Source organism: Lipophrys pholis (genome assembly GCF_963383615.2).
Source record: "Lipophrys pholis genome assembly, chromosome: 1".
Classification (NCBI taxonomy): domain Eukaryota; kingdom Metazoa; phylum Chordata; class Actinopteri; order Blenniiformes; family Blenniidae; genus Lipophrys; species Lipophrys pholis.
The window spans coordinates 55,055,494-55,072,661 of NC_137635.1; the positions used below are offsets into that span (position 1 = coordinate 55,055,494).

Below are 17,168 nucleotides of genomic sequence, written 5' to 3' on the forward strand. Positions count from 1 at the left end.
GGTAAACCGGAGCTCAGTGAAACGGTAACTGGTCTCTAATGTTCTGGTCTGGGTTTAGTCCTGGTCTACGGTACCTAGTGGTTTCTGCCGGGGTTTGGGGGGGTCTCTGTATAGTTCTGGTCCAGTCCTGGTCCTGATCTCACTGTGGTTCTGGTCTCTGTGTGGTTCTGGTCTCTCTGGGGTTGTGGTTTCTGTGTGTTTCTGGTCTCTGTATGGTTCTGGTCTAGTCCTGGCTCTGGTCTCTGTGTGGTTGTGATCTGGGTCTTGTCCAGGTCCTGGTCCGGGGTACCTGGTTGTTTCTGCCGGGGTTTGGGCAGGTTGGTGACGCAGGTGTGAGGACACAGCAGCACGTTGCAGGGGTGCAGCGCCCCCTCCAGGAAGAGCTGCTTGGTCTCAGACAGGTGCAGACCCCCCAGCGGGGTTTTGGGCAGCGTGTTGGAGGGAACCAGGGCCAGGCAGTAGACCCCCACCTGGTGGATCCCGTCGATGGCCTGCAAGGTTCAGCAGATTAGAACAAGACCAGGAAATGTCTCTGGGGGTTTTCCCACCGGAAAGAACCAGGTTCTAGTTCTGGTCCAGGGACAGACTTAGCACCAGTTCTTTGTCTTTCCACTGCCAAAGCCCCGGCCAGACAGGGGCTAAACTGCTGCTACGCTGGCCCCACATCGTTGCTGGGCCTGAACAGAGCCAGAGCGGGGCCAGAGCGGGGCCAGAGCGGGGCCAGAGTGGGGCCAGAGCGGAGGCTGACAGGTCATCATTTGGGGGCGGAGTTATCGTTACCTACAAGGCGGAAGCGACACTGAACCGGCTTTCTGAAACCTCCAGCGAACACGGAGCCCCGGGGTAGTTATAGAGGGAAAAATAAAAAGAACTGGTGGGAACGATATAATAAGTTGCTCCCTCAAGTTAATAATACGAGGGAACAAGATTCTTTAATCTGCCATCACAGAGCCGCTGGCTCTGGAGCCGCAGAGCTCCTCCTGTCTGTCAGCTGGTCCATAGAATTTAGAAGCAGTTTTCCTTTGTGGTTTTTTTCATGATGACATCATCGTGACTAACTCCACCTCCAGGTCTTGTTTGGCGTTCTGACCGCAGGCTGAGGTCTGCATGAGCCAGCAGGGGGCGCTCCGCTATGAGACGCTCCACAGAACTTCTTTCTAATGAAGCCAGACTTCTGGTTCATCAGGAACTACTAAACAAACTACAAACTACTGGAAATGAAAGTTGGAGTTTTTAGAGCTAAAATGAGGTTTTAATGGCTTCATGTGAAAGAGAACTTTAATCAGAGTGGTTACCTAGGTTACCATGGAAACGGCTGTAGAGCAGTTCTATCATTCTACACCTCCATTCCTCCATGTTGAAGCTTTTGATTCAGACACGTCCAGAAATAAAGTGAAAGGAGCAGAAAGTCACTATGGAATGTTGGAATGGTGGAAAATAAGAGCCAAGATCATTCAGGTTATTATTATTATTATTATTATTATTATTGTCTCTATGTCCGCTCCGGGGCTCTGGACTAAAACAAGACGGACGTGAACAAACCCCAATAGAGCGACGAGGAGACTCAGTGTCTTCATCCGAGGTTCAGGTCAGACTAGATGGAGCGACCCGGACCAAACCACTGGTACAGTCCGTCTCCTGGTTCTTCTATAAACGCTGTCAGCGCTAAATTGGTGAGATCAGTGACGTGTCACGTTTCGGAGTGACGCAATGACGTGGCTCTGACTGGCTCCGTTAAAAAGAACCGCTTCTTTGGCGGAGCTCATTTAAGAACTGGCCCTGGTACCGGTCCTGAACTAGAACCTGGTTCTCGTTGGTGGAAAAGCCCTACCTGTGAACCTGCTGAACTCCTGAAACTCTGAAGACGCAGTTTCAGCAGCTGGAGCGACGATAAAGTCCAGATGTGGCGATGCAGAGAGTCAGAAACAGAGTTTTATTTTGAAAGGTTCCGACCTGCAGGACTCTGCTCATCCACTGGAAGCTTTCCTCCTCCGTAGAATCTGGACGCTGCTCAGCAACGACAACGATCCTCTCGTCATGAAGCACCGTGATGGAGAACACCGCTATCCTGCACTCACAAAGTAACTAGTTACTCTTACTTAGTTACCAGTTCCTCTCAATGTCTGGTATTAGTCATCAGTCAGAGGAGGAAGATGCTCTATAATCTGATGTTAGAGGAGGAAGCTGCTCTATAATCTGATGTTATAGGCGGACGATGCTCTATAATCTGGTGTTAGAGGAGAGATGTGCTCTATAATCTGATGTTATATGAGGAAGATGCTCTATAATCTGGTGTTAGAGACGTATGCTCTATAATCTGATGTTATATGAGGAATATGCTCTATAATCTGATGTTAGAGGGGGGAGATGCTCTATAATCTGATGTTATATGAGGAATATGCTCTATAATCTGATGTTAGAGGAGAGATATGCTCTATAATCTGATGTTATATGAGGAATATGCTCTATAATCTGATGTTAGAGGAGGGAGATGCTCTATAATCTGATGTTAGAGGAGAGATGTGCTCTATAATCTGATGTTATATGAGGAAGATGCTCTATAATCTGATGTTAGAGGAGGGAGATGCTCTATAATCTGGATTATTTGAAGTTGGTCTTATTATTTAATGAGTTTTCTTTGTAAGAGCAGTGTTTTGCTGCTCTGTACGATACTTAGTTGTATAATTGTCATGAAAACTTGAATCTTTTCGTGAAATTAAAATCTTGAGATATAAAACTAGAATTTCCAACATGTTCAGGTTCATTGACTCTATATTAAAAACACATACAAACATTTCTCTCTGCACTTATTAATCCTTAATTCTGTCTTTCATGTTCAAGTTTTCTAAACCACATGATGCAGTACCACCACAGACCATGAGGGGGCAGTGTGGCAGTCAGATAGATGCAGTGTGATGGCGGCTGTAGCGACCACTCACCTCCCCCTGTACACGAACTTCATGGGCTCCACGGCGAGCGCCGTGGCCACGATGTCGTCGGCATTGTGCCGCCGCCCCCCGACCACCATCAGCCCGTCCATCTTCCCCGCCACGAAGACGAGCCCGGCGGGCCCGATGAAGCCCAGCAGGCCGGTCCGGGTGAAGGGGGCGTCGGCCATCGGCGTCCCGTCGCCACACACCGGGTACACCTGCCAGGGGGGCGGAGCCAGGTCAGCAACCACACACACACGCACACGCACACGCACACACACACACACACACACACACACGCACGCACACACACACACTGACAGAAGCATGTGGAAGCTCACCTCGAACGTGTTCTTGGTCATCCCGGACAGCCCATAATAAGAGGTTCCCGTGGCAACCGTACAAACGCACAGCTCGCCGATCTCGTCGGTTTTACAGAGGTGAGGGACGCCGTCCGGCCTCACCACACACATCAGAGCTACACACACACACACACACACACACACACACACACACACACACACACACACACACACACACACACACACACACACACACACACACACACACACACCTTTTTTATAAGTAAAGAAACTTTTATTCTCAATATTTTCAGAGGAATCTGTATTTATGCTCCAGTAAACTGGGATTATTTTTACTATCTTTGGTCGTTACGTCACCGATTACGTAATAAAATAATCTAGATCACGTCAAAACTGCTGCACAGATTTTGTTGAACTTTCCACCAGCGGTAGACATCAGGCCCCGGATGATTCATTTGTATTTCAGAGGAGAGTCAGAAACATTTCTTTATTTGATTTTTTCAGTCTGAAATCTGTGATTTCTCTTGTTTGAAGTGATTTTAAGACGATAAAATAAGAGCTGCTTCTACTGCGTCGACTTCCTGTCAGCTGGATTTCAGCTGCTCAGACGTTAAGAAGCAGCGGCGCGGCGTCACGAGCAGAAAGTCAACGTGTTCGATAATCTCTCAGGAGCTCCAGAAGTACAAACTGTGCTCAGGAGAACTTTGAGAAAGGAAGAAGAGTTTCACCTCCGGGCATCACCGAGCCGACGTCCTGCAGCGTGAGCACCGACAGCTTCTCCTCCGAGTCCACCCGGATCACCCCGTGACTCAGACCCTGCATGGACAGGACGCCTCGGCCCGGCAGGGGGACGCCTTCCTCCAGCGGCCTGCAGGGGGAGCCACACCACACACAGAGCAGCATGGCGCACCAGAGAAATTTCTTCACCTGATGTGCAGATTATCAGAAAACTTCGATTTGTCTCTGTTTATACAGAGTCTGTTTCCCTCAGGAAGCCGATTTCAAAAACTTGTCCGGGACTGTTGGGATCTGAAACGTTGTTAGAAGATAACTGCTAAGTTTGGCTCCAATGTCTCAGAAATGTCGTTTTAAAACCAGTAAAACCTCATCGCCTCGTGTTTCGGTTGTTTGACTTCCTGTATTTTTTCCAAATAAAGTTATCGACGGTCCAAAGAAAATAATCTTAAGAGATCTTTTCAACAACAACCTTTCAAAATCTTCTTAAGCATGGAGTTCCTCAGGGATCTGAACTGAGACCACTGCTCTTCTCTTCTTTCACCTTGTTGAGTCGCATCTCGCTGTTTTCTGGAATTTTCTTCCAGTTTTACAGATGATTTAAGGTTGTGTGTGTGTGTGTGTGTGTGTGTGTGTGTGTGTGTGTGTGTGTGTGTGTGTGTGTGTGTGTGTGTGTGTACCTGCGGACGGCCACCGTCAGGGCCTCAGGTGAACTGGCACAGGGGCAGATGACCTCTGGTTTCAACCCTTTGGTCTGGAAGACGTTGAGAAACGCGTCGCAGGACGAGATCGACCCTGCAGACGGTTTCAGAGGAAAAGCTGCAGGAGCTTTTATATTGAAAATCCTGAGTTTATTTAAAAATTCCTATAACTCTCAAAGTGACAGACTATCGTCCACATATGGGAACTATAAATCTGAGCTTTTATATTCAAGTACTGGGAAAAACCAAAAACACATTTGTGACACAAGTGAAAATAACCAACAATACTACTGACATACTTCACTTAGAGCGCGGCGTTTAATCAATAATCAAAGATATGTTATGTAGCTTTAATTATCAGATCATAATCCCAGCAGGGGATTATTGGTGGGGAAGGTTCTCAAAGAGAATTCAGTAAAAATACATTAAAAAATATAATTAATTGACAAGTTCACTTAAAAAACAAATCATAGAAAAGTAAATTATTTGACTGATATAATTTACAATAAAAAAACATTTTTCTCAATTAAATCTTAAGACTGTATTTTCTATTTTCAGGACTTCTGAACCAGAGTGGTTATATTTCAGTTTATGTGTAATAAATCTAAACTATAAGAAAAACTCCATCAGTCCATTGAGCTGAATAAACGTTGGACAGGAGAGAGACTCCTTACAGGGATTGGCGCCGTCGGCCACCAGCAGGAGGCGCAGTGAGCTCAGGCTGATGTCCCGCTGGTCGCGGTGCGCCACCAGAGCCCAGTGCATGTCCCGCGACTTCACGAAGCCAACTTTAGCTGCAAGGCAAGCAGGAGGAACCGCCGTGAGACGGAGCGGGACACACTGGCCTCTAATACTCCAATACTCTAATACTCTGGCTGGAAGCTACTGGCTCCAATACTCTAATACTCTGGCTGGAAGCTACTGGCTCCAATACTCTAATACTCTGGCTGGAAGCTACTGGCTCCAATACTCTAATACTCTGGCTGGAAGCTACATGCTCTAATACTCTAATACTCTGGCTGGAGGCCACAGGCTCTAATACTCTAATACTCTGGCTGGAGGCCACAGGCTCTAATACTCTAATACTCTGGGTGGAGGCCGCAGGCTCTAATACTCTAGTACTCTGGCTGGAGGCTGAAGGTTCTCCTTGAGCCTCAGTGTTTATCTTCACTCTTCTACTCAAGCACTGCTGATGTGTGAAGAAAATTAACAAAATACAAAGGATGGATGATGGAGCATGGAGGAGGGAGGAGGGAGGAGGGAGGATGGATGATGGAGGAGGGAGGAGGGAGGATGGATGATGGAGGAGGGAGGAGGGAGGAGGGAGGAGGGAGGAGGGAGGATGGATGATGGAGGAGGGAGGAGGGAGGAGGGAGGATGGATGATGGAGGAGGGAGGATGGAGGAGGGAGGAGGGAGGATGGAGGATGGATGATGGAGGAGGGAGGATGGAGGAGGGAGGATGGAGGAGGGAGGAGGGAGGATGGATGATGGAGGAGGGAGGATGGAGGAGGGAGGAGGGAGGATGGAGGATGGATGATGGAGGAGGGAGGATGGAGGAGGGAGGATGGAGGAGGGAGGAGGGAGGATGGAGGATGGAGGATGGATGATGGAGGAGGGATGATGGAGGAGGGAGGATGGAGGAGGGAGGAGGGAGGATGGAGGATGGATGATGGAGGAGGGAGGATGGAGGGAGGGAGGATGGAGGAGGGAGGAGGGAGGATGGAGGAGGTGTTCCTGTTACCTTTGTACTGGCAGACCTTCTGGATCCAGGACAGAGGGTGACCTTCATGAGAGCGTAGGGAACACTGACCACATGCATCATGTTCATCACACTCTGACGGATGGAAAGAAAAGAAAACAGATAAAGTGACGGCTGAGCTTCTGTATTACAACAATTACCCCCTCCTCTTCCTCCTCCTCCTCTTCCTCCTCCTCCTCCTCTCCTCCACCCCCCCCGCTCACCGTGAGGATGGCGTGCCACAGCCCCACCTCCTTCTTGAAGTCCAGCACGTTCACGACGGTCTCGGCTGCAGGACGAAGGACAGAAACACAAACCTTCAGGTGGCGTTTAAAATGGACGCTGTGGCGGCGGCGGGCGGTTTGGAGGGAGTGTGTCACCTTCTGTGTAGGAGCAGGACTGGGTGAGAGCCTGGCAGTGGGTGAGCATCGCCGACCTCGACACCGTCACCCCGAGAACGCTGCCGTCTTTACACGTCTATACTGAACACACACACACACACACACACACACACACACACACACACACACACACACACACACACACACACACACACACACACACACACACACACACACACACACACACACACACACCACACACACACACAGTTTCAGTTTGTCCTAAACTTTACAGCCACATGCTGAGTGTTACAGAGCACACCACTAGAACTAGAGCTACACTCGGTAGAGCGCACTCCTTCACCAACGCCACATTTGTCTGATGAATCGAGTTAGCTTCGCTAGCATGATAGCCGTTAGCTCATATCGATGCTAACTAGCCTGTCAGGTAGCTACATCACTGTGAAACTCTGAGCAGGGAGCGTCTCCATGGCAACAGACGCTGATCCCCTTTGATCTCCATGAGGCGCCTCTCACATCCACTTTATATGGGACAGTTTTTCAGGTTTTTGGGATTTATTCTGAAACATTTAGCCGCTAACGTCCCAAAATCTAATGGATTGATCCTTGATGATGATAAATCATCCCTGAAGATTTCAGAGAATTCGGGTTTAGTTTTTGTAAAAAGTTGGTAAAATACATACAAACTAATAAATAAGTAAGTAAATAAATAAATAAATAAATACATGCAGACGAAAACACAACCGTCTCGCCCAACTTTCGCTGGCGAAGGTAATTATATAGACTAAAGTAACATTATCGAATATACAGATACACTTCAATATTTCATATCGAACACAATAAATGAGAGGTAAAGACTGCAGTTATCGCAGCCGACAGGTAAAAGAAACACTGAACATCCGTTTACCGCCTTCGTCTCCATCATATCAGCTGCGTGTTCTAGATCGAGGAAAAATCTGGCATATATACCATCGTATGCCAGATTACTACCGTAATCTCCGGACTATAAGCAGCTACTTTTGAACCCCGCAGCTTAAATGAGGACGCTGCTAATTTCTGTAATTTTCCAGGATAACGAGCTTCGTGCCACCGATACACGAGTGATGCGTTCAGGTGCATCACGTAACTCCAACCTTTCATTTTTTCTCTTTTTAAATTTGGTGGGTGCGGCTTATATTCAGGTGCTCACTAGTCCGGAGATTACGGTAATCTACAAGGCCCAATGTGATTTAAAACATCCAAAAATAGTTTTCTTTATGACGACTGTGTTTACATGCAGACAAGCTGTTATTATTTATATATTTGATCTTTATTCTCAGATATTTTTGCCCAACTCAGATTTATGTGTTTGCTCTCCTCATTAAACTCCACAGTGTCACGTCTCATTCATTCTGTACTTGAGGGGCTCAGAACTCCATCGATCCAAGGAATGACACTCACATCACAGTTTCAGTAATCTGAAATTATTCTGAGTTATCTAAAGCACAGTGGCTCATCGCACAGAAAATTATCAAAATTAAATACACTACTGACATTAAATACAATCTAAGTTCCTGAAGTATGTGTACAAGTTTTATTTCCTGGCATTTCCACAACAGATCAGACGTCTGTTCATCAGCCAATGAGATTCTTTCTTCAATATTAATGCTGCCGGTGGTTCACCTGAGTGTGTGTTGTGTGTGTGTGTGTGTGTGTGTGTGTGTGTGTGTGTGTGTGTGTGTGTTACCTCGATGTAGGCCGTGTCCTGCGTGGCGTCCTTGATGTAAGGGAACCAGTCTCGGGGAGGTTTAGACAGATGTTTGGACTCGGTGACAAACCACAGAACCTTCGGCCAGCCTGAACCACACACACGCACGCACGCACCGCACGCACGCACGCACGCACGCACGCACGCACGCACGCACGCACGCACGCACGCACGCACGCACGCACGCACGCGCGCGCACGCACACACACACACACACACACACACACACACACACACACACACACACACACACACACACACACACACACACACACACACACACACACACACACAGTTTATTTACTGCTTCGTATTTTACCAACTTTTTGTCAAAACTATAAACATGAGGAAGGAAACGTCTTATTTTACAATATTTAAGAAAGTTTCAGCCTGAAGTTCCGGTTCTGTGTTTTAATTACTGGGACTTGTCAGAACCTGGGAGCGATTATGAGAACGAGCCGCTGAGACTCTGAGAATCCGAGAAGGAGCCGAAGTGAAATCCTGTTAATGTCTGAAGGACTGAATCAGCTTAAAGCCTCCGATCAATACAGAGAGCACTTTACTGTGATCACACACACACACACACACACACACACACACACACACACACACACACACACACACACACACACACACACAGCTAATTTATACATCCATTACTGCAGCGCAAACACTGGTTATTAATCAGAGAGATTCTCTCTCTCTTCTCTCTCTCTCTCTCTCTCTCTCTCTCTCTCTCCTCTCTCTCTCCTCTCTCTCTCTCTCTCTCTCTCTCTCTCTCTCTCTCTCTCTCTCTCTCTCTCTCTCTCTCTCTCTCCTCTCTCTCTCTCTCTCTCTCTCTCTCTCTCTCTCTCATCAGTCTGCTCGTTCATCCAGCTGACGGACGGCGCGAGCCGAGCTGCTGACCTCTGACCTCTGACCTCTGACCCCTGACCCTGACCCCTGACCTCTGACCCCTGACCTCTGACCTCTGACCCCTGACCTCCGTGTGTCAAAACGTCCCTGCGTATAAGGACGTGCTGGATCTTGAGGACTCAGCTGGATGACGGGCGCCGTCTGGTTGACCAACGACATCACCTCAGGCCCGCCCCACACCAGCCAAACAAGTGTGTAGTGCGTGAGACCTTTGAACTGTGGGATCTCCCCCGTGGGGCTCTTGGGTAACCCCTTATGACAGACGTCGCTGGTCAGAGCCACCGTCACGCCGCAGCTTCCCAACAGGAAGCCGATCTGCTGACTGCCGGCGTCCTGCGGAGTCCACAGGTCACATGATCAGCGACAGAGATTCATAACAGCAAACATCCTGTTTCCACAGCAAGGTTCATTTGATTTCATTCATCATGATAAACTACGTCACTGTAGGAGAGGTGGAGCAAGTAAAGGTAGAGGAAGTAGAGGAAGTAGAGGAAGTAGAGGAAGTGAAGGTAGAGGAAGTAGAGGAAGTGAAGGTAGAGGAAGTAGAGGAAGTAAAGGAAGTAGATGAAGTAAAGGAAGTAAAGGTAGAGGAAGTAGAGGAAGTAAAGGATGTAGAGGAAGTAAAGGTAGAGGAAGTAGAGGAAGTAAAGGATGTAGAGGAAGTGAAGGTAGAGGAAGTAGAGGAATTAAAGGAAGTAGATGAAGTAAAGGAAGTAAAGGTAGACGAAGTAGAGGAAGTAAAGGATGTAGAGGAAGTGAAGGTAGAGGAAGTAGAGGAATTAAAGGAAGTAGATGAAGTAAAGGAAGTAAAAGTAGAGGAAGTAGAGGAAGTAGAGGAAGTAAGGGAAGTAGATGAAGTAAAGGAAGTAGAGGAAGTAAAGGTAGAGGAAGTAGAGGAAGTAAAGGAAGTAAAGGAAGTAAAGGTAGAGGAAGTAGAGGAAGTAAAAGTAGAGGAAGTAAAGGAAGTAGAGGAAGTAAAGGAAGTAGATGAAGTAAAGGAAGTAGAGGAAGTAAAGGTAGAGGAAGTAGAGGAAGTAAAAGTAGAAGAAGTAAAGGAAGTAGAGGAAGTAAAGGTAAAGGAAGTAAAGGAAGTAGATGAAGTAAAGGAAGTAGATGAAGTAAAGGAAGTAGAGGAAGTAAAGGTAGAGGAAGTAGATGCAGTAAAGGAAGTAGAGGAAGTAAAGGAAGTAGAGGAAGTAAAGGTAAAGGAAGTAGAGGAAGTAAAGGGAAAGGAAGTAAAGGAAGTAGAGGAAGTAGAGGAAGTAAACAACGTTCCGGTGGATATTTTACCTTCCTGGTCAGAGGAACTTCGATGGGCACGGGGACGACCTCGGCCAGCAGGCAGCCGTAGAACGCCGTCATGAAGGAGGCAGGGTCGTTGTTCGGGAAGACCAGCGCCACCTGCAGGATGTAACGGGAGAGTTTAACTCACCTGGTCTCCGGTACTAGTCTCACCCGCTACTAGTCTCACCCGGTACTGGACTCACCTGGTACTGGACTCACTCGCTACTAGTCCCACCCGGTACTGGACTCACCCGGTACTAGTCTCACTCGCTACTAGTCTCACCCGGTACTAGTCCCACCCGGTACTGGACTCACCCGGTACTAGTCTCACTCGCTACTAGTCCCACCCGGTACTGGACTCACCCGGTACTAGTCTCACCCGGTACTAGTCTCACCCGGTACTAGTCTCACCCGGTACTAGTCTCACTCGCTACTAGTCCCACCCGGTACTGGACTCACCCGGTACTAGTCTCACCCGGTACTAGTCTCACTCGCTACTAGTCTCACTCGCTACTAGTCTCACCCGGTACTAGTCCCACCCGGTACTGGACTCACCCGGTACTGGACTCACCCGGTACTAGTCTCACTCGCTACTAGTCCCACCCGGTACTGGACTAACCCGGTACTAGTCTCACCCGGTACTAGACTCACCCGGTACTAGTCTCACCCGGTACTAGTCTCACCCGGTACTAGTCCCACCCGGTACTAGTCTCACCCGGTAATGGACTCACCCGGTACTGGACTCACCCGGTACTAGTCTCACCCGGTACTAGTCTCACTCGCTACTAGTCTCACTCGCTACTAGTCTCACTCGCTACTAGTCTCACCCGGTACTAGTCCCACCCGGTACTGGACTCACCTGGTACTGGACTCACCTGGTACTGGACTCACTCGCTACTAGTCCCACCCGGTACTAGTCCCACCCGGTACTAGTCTCAACCGGTACTAGTCTCAGCCGGTACTAGTCTCAGCCGGTACTAGTCCCACCCGGTACTAGTCTCACCCGGTACTAGACTCACCCAGTACTAGTCTCACCCGGTACTAGTCTCACTCGCTACTAGTCCCACCCGGTACTAGTCTCACCCGGTACTAGTCTCACCCGGTACTGGACTCACCCGGTACTAGTCTCACCCGGTACTAGTCTCACTCGCTACTAGTCTCACCCGGTACTAGTCCCACCCGGTACTGGACTCACCCGGTACTAGTCTCACTCGCTACTAGTCCCACCCGGTACTGGACTCACCCGGTACTGGACTCACCCGGTACTAGACTCACCCAGTACTAGTCTCACCCGGTACTAGTCTCACTCGCTACTAGTCCCACCCGGTACTAGTCTCACCCGGTACTAGTCTCACCCGGTACTGGACTCACCCGGTACTAGTCTCACCCGGTACTAGTCTCACTCGCTACTAGTCTCACCCGGTACTAGTCCCACCCGGTACTGGACTCACCCGGTACTAGTCTCACCCGGTACTAGTCTCACTCGCTACTAGTCCCACCCGGTACTGGACTCACCCGGTACTAGTCTCACCCGGTACTAGACTCACCCAGTACTAGTCTCACCCGGTACTAGTCCCACCCGGTACTGGTCCTACCCGGTACTAGTCTCACCCGGTACTAGACTCACCCGGTCTCCTGGCCTGAGCAGTGGTTCCTGTTTGGTTCCCAGCTTGTGCAGCAGGTTGAAGGCCACCTTCACACTCCTGGACCACAGTTTACCTGCAGGAAGGTTCCAGAAAGTGAAACGTCACACGCTGCACATCACACTGCCATGGCACATCACACTGCCACTGCACATCACACTGCCACTGCACAGAAACAGGAAGCGTGCTAGAAAACCTCGACAGAATTCAGAGGAACAAACGTTTCAGCTCCGACGTCCAGGAGTGAGACGTGACGTCACCGAACTCGGTGATTCGCCTCAGCAGTGGATGAGTCCCGAAACTGTCATGCAGTGGAGCGGCTCAAGACTCTGGTGTCATGACAGCCGTTAGCAGCGACAACCACGGCATGACAGAGAGAGACAAACACCGGATGACAGAGAGAGAAAACCACCGCATGACAGAGAGAAAACCACTGCATGACCAGAGAGAAAACCACTGCATGGCAGAGAGTAAACCACTGCATGGCAGAGAGAGTAAACCACTGCATGGCAGAGAGTAAACCACTGCATGGCAGAGAGAGTAAACCACCGTATGGCAGAGAGAAAACCACCGCATGGAGGAGAGAGTAAACCACTCCATGGCGGGGAGTAAACCACTGCATGGCAGAGAGAAAACCACCGCATGGCAGAGAGAGAAAACCACCGCATGGCAGAGAGAGTAAACCACCGCATGGAGGAGAGAGTAAACCACTGCATGGCAGAGAGAGTAAACCACTGCATGGCAGAGAGTGTAAACCACTGCATGGCAGAGAGTAAACCACTCCATGGCAGAGAGAGTAAACCACCGTATGGCAGAGAGAGTAAACCACCGCATGGCAGAGAGAGTAAACCACCGTATGGCAGAGAGAGTAAACCACCGCATGGCAGAGAGAGAAAACCACCGCATGGAGGAGAGAGTAAACCACTCCATGGCAGAGAGTAAACCACCGCATGGCAGAGAGAGTAAACCACTGCATGGCAGAGAGAGTAAACCACTGCATGGCAGAGAGTAAACCGCCGCATGGCAGAGAGAGTAAACCACTGCATGACCAGAGAGAGTAAACCACTGCATGGCAGAGAGAGTAAACCACTGCATGGCAGAGAGATTAAACCACTGCATGACCAGAGAGAGTAAACCACTGCATGGCAGAGAGAGTAAACCACCGTATGGCAGAGAGAGTAAACCACTGCATGGCAGAGAGAGTAAACCACCGCACGCTGGAGGAGGTCAGAAAGCACATCAGGCTGGAATCACATGAACGATGTAGTTTTCATCTCAACAAACCTGAAGCTTCAAACTTCCACTGACGAATCTGAGCGTTAAAAATAACACACCAGTGTTTTGTACAATCTGGAGCCCAAAAGGTTTGGACACTGTTCAGTGACAGAATGCAGAGGTTAGCATTAGCATTAGCATTAGCACGGTGTTAATCGTAACAGTTAAAGAGGTTTTGTTTCCCTGGTCTTCCCTGATTGCTCTGCTGTGCCTCATCGTCCTTCTTCTCTGTGTTCGACTCTTCAGGTCTGCTGATCCGAGTCTGACTGAAATAAACCATCAAATCTGACCTCTGAACTCCAGGGACTCCCAATGAATGGATAACAACATTATTCAGCTTCTGCTGGTCAGTTACCATCATCATCATCATCATCATCATCCTCTCCTGTCCTGTCCTCCTCTGTCCTCTCCTGTCCTGTCCTCTCCTGTCCTCCTCTGTCCTCTCCTCTCCTGTCCTGTCCTCTCCTGTCCTGTCCTCTCCTGTCCTGTCCTCTCCTGTCCTCCTCTGTCCTCTCCTCTCCTGTCCTGTCCTCTCCTGTCCTGTCCTCTCCTGTCCTCTCCTCTCCTGTCCTCTCCTCTCCTGTCCTCTCCTGTCCTCTCCTCTCCTAACCCTATTATGTGTGAAGATTTTTTTATGACATAAAATACGAATTATTTATTGATATTCGCAATAAGGTTTTTATTTTATAGGTGTGTGTGTGTGTGCGTGTTTGAGTGTGTGTGTGGGTGTGTGTGTGTGTGTGTGTGTGTGTGTGCTTGAGTGTGTGTGTGTGTGTGTGTGTGCGTGCTTGAGTGTGTGTGTGTGTGCGTGTGTGTGTGTGTGTGTGTGCTTGAGTGTGTGTGTGTGTGTGTGTGTGTGTGTGTGCGTGCGTGTGTGTGCGCTTGAGTGTGTGTGTGTGTGTGCGTGCGTGCTTGAGTGTGTGTGTGTGTGTGTGTGTGTGTGTGTGCGCGCTTGAGTGTGTGTGTGTGTGTGTGCGTGCGTGCTTGAGTGTGTGTGTGTGTGTGTGTGTGTGTGTGTGCGTGCGTGTGTGTGTGCGTGCTTGAGTGTGTGTGTGTGTGCGTGTGTGCATGCGTGCATGCTTGAGTGTGTGTGTGTGTGTGTGTGTGTGTGTGTGTGTGTGTGTGTGTGTGTGTGTGTGTGTGTGTGTGCATGCGTGCGTGCTTGAGTGTGTGTGTGTGTGTGTGTGTGTGTGTGTGTGTGTGTGTGTGTGTGTGTGTGTGTGTAGGACCGATGAGGACTCACCGTAGGTCAGCAGGCTGAGCGGCTTGCCGTTGGTGTCCATGGTGGAGAGGCAGGGGGCCTTGGGGGAGATGGTGCCCCAGCGCTGCAGCGCCGCCTCCAGGGAGGGGGGCCAGTTGGTTACCACACCCAGCTGCTCCCCCCTGGTGGCCGCCATGGGAACTCCCTCGGCTCGGGGCTGGTTGGGATCCGGCTGCTGGACTGAGAGTTCAGACGTTTTACTGAAGCAGTGTTAGTGATGAAGCAGCTTGTGTTTCACAGCAGGATTAACGTCCAGCTGCTTCTACTGTCGATATCAAACTCAGGTTTCATCCTTAATTCACTTCAGTTTGACTCATGAAGCTCCGCCCCTCCTGCCGAGGTCACGGGACAGGCGACGCGTCCAATCACCTTCCAGAAGCTCCTCGAAGTCGTCCACGAAGAATTCTCTGAGCGGCGGACGCTTCGGCCTCTTCAGGGTGTCGACCAGCTGCTGGATCTTAGCTGAGACTCTGCTGCTGACTGGAACGCCTACACACACACACACACACACACACACACACACACACACACACACACACACACACACACACACACACACACACACACACACACACACACACACACACACACACACACACACACACTTCAGTACACGCACGCACACACACACACACACACACACACACACACACACACACACACACACACACTGAGCTTCTCTCTCACCGTCTCCGGTCTCCATCAGCTCGGCGTTTCCATACTTAGGTGTGTGTTTGTGGGCGGAGCCGGGCGCTCGCTCCACCTGGCCGCCGTCGGAGGCGTTGGCGGTGTTGTTGGTGTACCCGGTGACGTCCGGGGGGGCCGAGTGGTTTTCTGAGGAGGAACCAGAGGGGGGGGGGGGGGGGGGGGGTCCTGGTCACAACATCCACTCTGATCTGGTTTTAAAACTTATTTCATGAGTTCATCCTCTTCCTCTAAAACATGGATTCTATTCGTCAGGATATTCTAGTATCATCATCATCATCATCATCATCATCATCGTTGTTATTATTTATTCCTCAGAGGAATAGTTCTGCTGTTTGCTCAGACGGGAGGAAGTTTGTTGGAATCACCCGAAGGAGAGTTGAACTGAAGCTCGTCTTCATTCAGGACTTTATATTGTGCTCTACCGAGTGTAGCTCTAGTTGAACCTTTTTTTAACCCGGTCGAATGTTAAACGACAAAATCAAAGATCCAAAAGAAATCCACCGAACAAGTTCTGAGTGTTTCTTTTTGAGGAAAAGTAAAGTGATGGAGGACCACAGACAGTGTGGATCTACGAGTGTGTGTGTGTGTGTGTGTGTGTGTGTGTGTGTGTGTGTGTGTGTGTGTGTGTGTGTGTGTGTGTGTGTGTGTGTGTATCTTGTGTTGGTGTCTGGTCTGTGTTGAAGGTGTGTAGAAGTGTGTGAGTAGATCTGAACATCAGTCTGTGGCGAGGGGATCCTGGAGGTCTCAGAAAGAGGTGGAGATGTTTCAGGACCACAGACTGGCTCCTGTTTGTTTAACGTCACTCAGGGCGAGCCAACGCTATGCTCCACCCCTTCCTGCAGGTGTCCTACCTGACTTGCGGTTGTGGTGGTGGTGGTGGTGGTGACGGAGGTGGTGCTGGGCGGACAAGAGGACGTGCTGGGCTGCCCCGCTGCCCCCGCTGCGGGTGGAGGAGGAGGAGGAGGCCGTGGACGAGGTGGTGGTGGAGGAGGTGCCGTGGATGGCGCGGCTGATCCAGTGCTCCATGCTGATGCTGCCTTCACGGCTGGACGACGCTCCGCCCACACCGCCCTCCTCTTCCTCACCGCCTCCTCCTTCCTCTTCATCACCGTCACCCTGACCTTCGCCCTCTGAGCCTGACGAGGTGTCTGAGGAGGAAACGGGTTCGAATGATGATCAGATCTCTGCCTCAGGGTGTGTGTGTGTGTGTGTGTGTGTGTGTGTGTGTGTGTGTGTGTGTGTGTGTGTGTGTGTGTGTGTGTGTGTGTGTGTGTGTATTTGCATGTGATTTCCATGAAGCTCAGGGCATAAAGAGACTGATGGTGGTGATATGAATCACAACAGAAGCTGACCCAGTTCTCACACACACACACACACACACACACACACACACACACACACACACACACACACACACACACACACACACACACACACACACACACACACACACACACACACACACACACACACACACACACACACACACACACAATGGATGAAAGAAGAGAGGAAGCAGACAGACGTCAATGGACGGACATCAG

At 49.7% G+C, this 17,168-nt stretch overlaps 1 protein-coding gene across 1 annotated transcript in view; it reads right to left on the reverse strand.

Annotated features, from left to right (window-relative positions):
* The window catches only part of LOC308115960 (disco-interacting protein 2 homolog C-like), a gene marked incomplete at its 5' end in the record, with an annotated part of 34,959 nt that overhangs the window by 15,839 nt on the left and 1,952 nt on the right, over positions 1–17,168 (reverse strand). The window contains 19 exon segments of the mRNA XM_080473860.1: positions 290–491; positions 1,954–2,068; positions 2,940–3,148; positions 3,272–3,408; positions 3,982–4,121; positions 4,669–4,783; positions 5,364–5,483; positions 6,433–6,471; positions 6,474–6,525; positions 6,654–6,718; positions 6,810–6,906; positions 8,518–8,627; positions 9,663–9,786; positions 10,744–10,854; positions 12,365–12,456; positions 14,899–15,096; positions 15,286–15,405; positions 15,604–15,750; positions 16,476–16,772. Coding sequence (XP_080329986.1) covers positions 290–491; positions 1,954–2,068; positions 2,940–3,148; positions 3,272–3,408; positions 3,982–4,121; positions 4,669–4,783; positions 5,364–5,483; positions 6,433–6,471; positions 6,474–6,525; positions 6,654–6,718; positions 6,810–6,906; positions 8,518–8,627; positions 9,663–9,786; positions 10,744–10,854; positions 12,365–12,456; positions 14,899–15,096; positions 15,286–15,405; positions 15,604–15,750; positions 16,476–16,772 — 2,490 coding nt within the window.